This window comes from Diaphorina citri, unplaced genomic scaffold (assembly GCF_000475195.1).
Source record: "Diaphorina citri unplaced genomic scaffold, Diaci psyllid genome assembly version 1.1 scaffold875, whole genome shotgun sequence".
Lineage (NCBI taxonomy): Eukaryota > Metazoa > Arthropoda > Insecta > Hemiptera > Psyllidae > Diaphorina > Diaphorina citri.
In genome coordinates, this window is record NW_007378307.1 from 95,478 (window position 1) to 100,168 (window position 4,691).

At 39.4% G+C, this 4,691-nt stretch overlaps 1 protein-coding gene across 1 annotated transcript in view; it reads right to left on the reverse strand.

Annotated features, from left to right (window-relative positions):
* Window positions 1-1,829: 1,829 nt before the first annotated feature.
* The window catches only part of LOC103512706 (putative uncharacterized protein DDB_G0282133), a 23,214-nt gene continuing 20,352 nt past the window's right edge, over window positions 1,830-4,691 (reverse strand). Inside the window, exons 16-17 of the mRNA XM_026826104.1 lie at window positions 3,323-3,508; window positions 1,830-2,171 (exon numbers count right to left, since the gene is read on the reverse strand). Coding sequence (XP_026681905.1) covers window positions 1,830-2,171; window positions 3,323-3,508 — 528 coding nt within the window. The remainder of the gene's footprint in view (window positions 2,172-3,322; window positions 3,509-4,691) is intronic.

Genomic DNA, 4,691 nt, shown 5'->3' on the forward strand with positions numbered 1-4,691 from the left:
TGCTTGCATGTTGTAGCATACTAAGTTTGTACTAAGTTTGAATCTTTAACACACAGGGGAAATTTTAGGTGTATTTTCCTTTTGGGAAACTTTCGGAAATGCAACCGGTTCCTTTTTGGATACTGAAAAATCGCCTGTACTACAATTTAAAGGTTTGAATTGGAAAAAGGTGTGAGAAAGATCAAAGTTCAAAAAAACGTGAAAATCCACAAGGCTGTCGACTTAAAAAAGAACCAGAAAAATTATAAATTGACACAATACCTACATAATATATGTACGTTTCACCATAAAATCATTTCATTAACTCATTTAGTTATAAGTTTCAAACAAATCACTCATACAAACACTTTCAAAATAAGGAAAATTATAAGTGATCAACCACTTTCATAAAAGTGATAATACAAACAAAGGATCGCAAAGTAAAGTCTTGATAATTCGCAAAGTAAAAACTTTTTACTCACGTCTAGTGTGATTTCCACTGAGTCAAGGAGGTTGCTTTTAGAAACGAGAACTCTTTTCAATCTTCTTTTAAAGTTCAACCCAGAATTTGTACTGAATTTTCAAAGTTCTGTCTTGAATTTTCAAAGTTCCTAGTGTCATATCCACTGAGCCAAGGAGGTTGCTTTTTAGAAACGCAAACTCATTTCAGAATTCTTCTAAAGCGAAACGTACGAGAACTCTTTTCAATCTTCTTTCAAAGTTCAACCCAGAATTTGTACTGAATTTTCAAAGTTCTGTACTGAATTTTCAAAGTTCTGTACTGAATTTTCAAAGTTCCTAGTGTGATATCCACTGAGCCAAGGAGGTTGCTTTTTAGAAACGCAAACTCTTTTCAGGATTCTTCTAAAAGAAACGAGAACTCTTTTCAATCTTCTTTCAAAGTTCAACCCAGAATTTGTACTGAATTTTCAAAGTTCTGTCCTGAATTTTCAAAGTTCCTAGTGTGATATCCACTGAGCCAAGGAGGTTGCTTTTTAGAAACGCAAACTCTTTTCAGGATTCTTTTGAACTAGTGTCATATCCACTGAGCCAAGGAGGTTGCTTTTTAGAAACGCAAACTCATTTCAGAATTCTTCTAAAGTTCAACCCTGAATTTGTCCTGAATTATCAAAGTTCTGTCCTGAATTTTCAAAGTTCTGCTCTGAATTTTCAAAGTTCTGCCCTGAATTTCTTTTGAAGTTCAACCCTCAATTTGTCCTGAATTTTCAAAGTTCTGCCCTAAATTTTCAAAGTTCTGCTCTGAATTTTCAAAGTTCTGCTCTGAATTTTCAAAGTTCTGCCCTGAATTTTCAAAGTTCCTAGTGTGATATCGACTGAGCTATATTGACCTAAATTTTCAAAGTTCTGCCCTAAATTTTCAAAGTTCTGCCCTGAATTTTCAAAGTTCCTAGTGTGATATCGACTGAGCTATATTGAAGCTTATTTCAAAGTTCAGCCCTGAATTAGCAACACATTGTCCCTAAAAAACGTCGAAACATAAAAGTAGAAACACACTACCATCACGTCACGTGAGCTACCTTTATCACGTCACGTGAGCTACCTTTATCACGTCACGTGAGCTACCTTTATCACGTCACATCCACTCGCAGAAACACACTACTATCACGTCACGTGTGCTACCTTTATCACGTCACGTGAGCTACCTTTATCACGTCACGTGAGCTACGTTTATCACGTCACGTGAGCTACTTTTATCACGTCACGTGAGCTACCTTTATCACGTCACGTGAGCTACCTTTATCACGTCACGTGAGCTACCTTTATCACGTCACGTGAGCTACCTTTATCACGTCACGTGAGCTACTTTTATCACGTCACGTGAGCTACCTTCACTCACCCACATCCACTCGTTTGGCGTCTCTCCGTCCCCCGCGACAATGATCACACATCCCCCACTCACCCACATCCACTCGTTTGGCGTCTCTCCGTCCCCCGCGACAATGATCACACATCCCCCTGCACTCCGTGTCACTCCAAGCCTCGTCAAAATACGACGCGATGATAGCGCGTCTACACCGCGTCTGATCCAGACAATACGACACGATATTGTACAAGTTGGCGAGGCCGGTCTGCTGATCGAACACCATGGAGGACAGCTTGAACACGTCTGGGAGACGATAGTAGAGGATGCAATGTGCGATCTGCCCGTCGCGACCCGCCCGACCACTTTCCTGTAAGGAAGCAAAAGGAATCAAAATGCGATCCTTGACTCCCCGGGCCACAAGTGAGTTTAAACTCCGTTTAAGTTTAACTCTCGGATTGCTTAATCCAAGAGTTAAACTTAAACCGAGTTTAAACTCACTGTGTTTAAACTCACCGAGTTTAAATTTACTCACAAGTGAGTTTAAACTCCGTTTAAGTTTAACTCTCGGATTGCTTAATCCAAGAGTTAAACTTAAACCGAGTTTAAACTCACTTTGTAGCGACTGTACGTAGTTTTGTACTGTACTTTGTACTGTAAACTGAACGAAAAGTGAGTTTTTTCCCCCAAAAGGTTTCATATAGGGAACTCTAACTACTGAAGTCTTATTCTCGCCGGGGTGAACTTTATCCTAAAGGGGATTCGTTCTCAGAACGGCTTGCTTACTCCTATCTTGCTGTCTTCCTTTTGTTTTCGATTTTAGAACGATAAGACCCCCTGTTGTTGTCAAAAAGTTACTATGGTTAGTTGTTTTCATTGATACAGTTCCTTTTATCAAACCTCTTTTTTAGGTTTTACGGGTCTACCTGATAGAAGTTCTCCATAGATTTAGATAAGCAGTGATGTATAACAAAACGAACATTCGGCTTATCAATACCTAGACCGAAAGCTATGCTTACAAATATCCAATTAATCAATAAAATCAAATCATGAATTCTTTGTCGTAAAGCAGACCTTTTTCACAACTTTTTTTTTTTTTCCTTTAAAGCGCTTTAACACTACGTACAGTAGGTCGTTCGCGCAAAACTTTTTCGTCACAACTTTTTTTTGGGTATCACAGCTTTACTAAGTGCCTCATGTACTAGTAATTCTTATCTACTCGTATCATCCGTCCTTTTACTCTGATAATGTCGCCACTGGTCGCTACTCGGTTATACTAGCTACTTATTTGTCCTCACTGAGTACACCCCGAACTCCAAGCACAGAGCTGAAAAAACTCTGGCGTACAAGCCTGACAGAACCTGGAACCTCTGACGTACAAGCCCAGTGTGATACCCACTCGAGAGGTTCTTAACTTCGTAGATTCGTATGAGCTTAACCCATCCTTTTGGGCTGTTTTTCCCTACAGCTAAGCCTCTGGGTGGGCTTTTTTTGTGTATGGAGTTAAGATTATTACCTTACATTGGACTCCAGTTTAGCATGATAGGCACTCACACGTAGGCCTCGGTTTCTCAGTTCTTCTCTCAAATCTTCACACTCTTTGATAGAGGTTGTGTATATGATGCCAGACTGGTTACGAAATCTACGTGACATCAGGTCAGCTAATTCATCCAGGCAGTCTTTCTGAGCCGCGGGTTTGATTCGAACCTAGAAAAAAAAACTCAATCTATGTATGTAAATGTAAAAATGTAAGTGTAAATGCAGATTTTGTGTGTTAGTATGTCACAACTTTGGTGCTCACTGCAGCATTGTAGGATTTTCCAAACGTCTCAATAATCCAGCTCCCAATGTTTACCTTTGCCAGCCTAGTTAGCTTAGTTGGTAGTGCGTCTGCCTTGTAAGCGCTAGGCCGCGGGAGGAAGCAAAGGGAATCAAAATTCGATCCTTGACCCCCCGGGCCACAAGTGAGTTTAAACTCTGTTTAAGTTTAACTCTCGGATTAAGGACTCAGATTGCTTAATCCGAGAGTTAAACTTAAACCGAGTTTAAAGTCACTTTGTGGCCCCTGGCCTTATAGGACCGACAAGTTTATTTACCTATACGGGGTTGATTGAAAACTACGAAAAGTGAGGTTTTTCCCCCAAAAGGTTTCATATAGGGAACTCTAACTACTGAAGTATTATTCTCGCCGGGGTGAACTTTATCCTAAAGGGGATTCGTTCTCAGAACGGCTTGCTTACTCCTATCTTGCTGTCTTCCTTTTGTTTTCGATTTTAGAACGATAAGACCCCCTGTTGTTGTCAAAAAGTTACTATGGTTAGTTGTTTTCATTGATACAGTTCCTTTTATCAAACCTCTTTTTTAGGTTTTACGGGTCTACCTGATAGAAGTTCTCCATAGATTTAGATAAGCAGTGATGTATAACAAAACGAACATTCGGCTTATCAATACCTAGACCGAAAGCTATGCTTACCTGATAGAAAGAAGTTCTCCATAGATTTAGATAAGCAATGGTGTATAACAAAGCGAACATTGGGTTTATCAATACCTAGACCGAAAGCTATGCTTACCTGATAGAAAGAAGTTCTCCATAGATTTAGATAAGCAATGGTGTATAACAAAGCGAACATTGGGTTTATCAATACCTAGACCGAAAGCTATGCTTACCTGATAGAAAGAAGTTCTCCATAGATTTAGATAAGCAATGGTGTATAACAAAGCGAACATTGGGTTTATCAATACCTAGACCGAAAGCTATGCTTACCTGATAGAAGTTCTCCATAGATTTAGATAAGCAGTGATGTATAACAAAACGAACATTCGGCTTATCAATACCTAGACCGAAAGCTATGCTTACCTGATAGAAGTTCTCCATAGATTTAGATAAGCA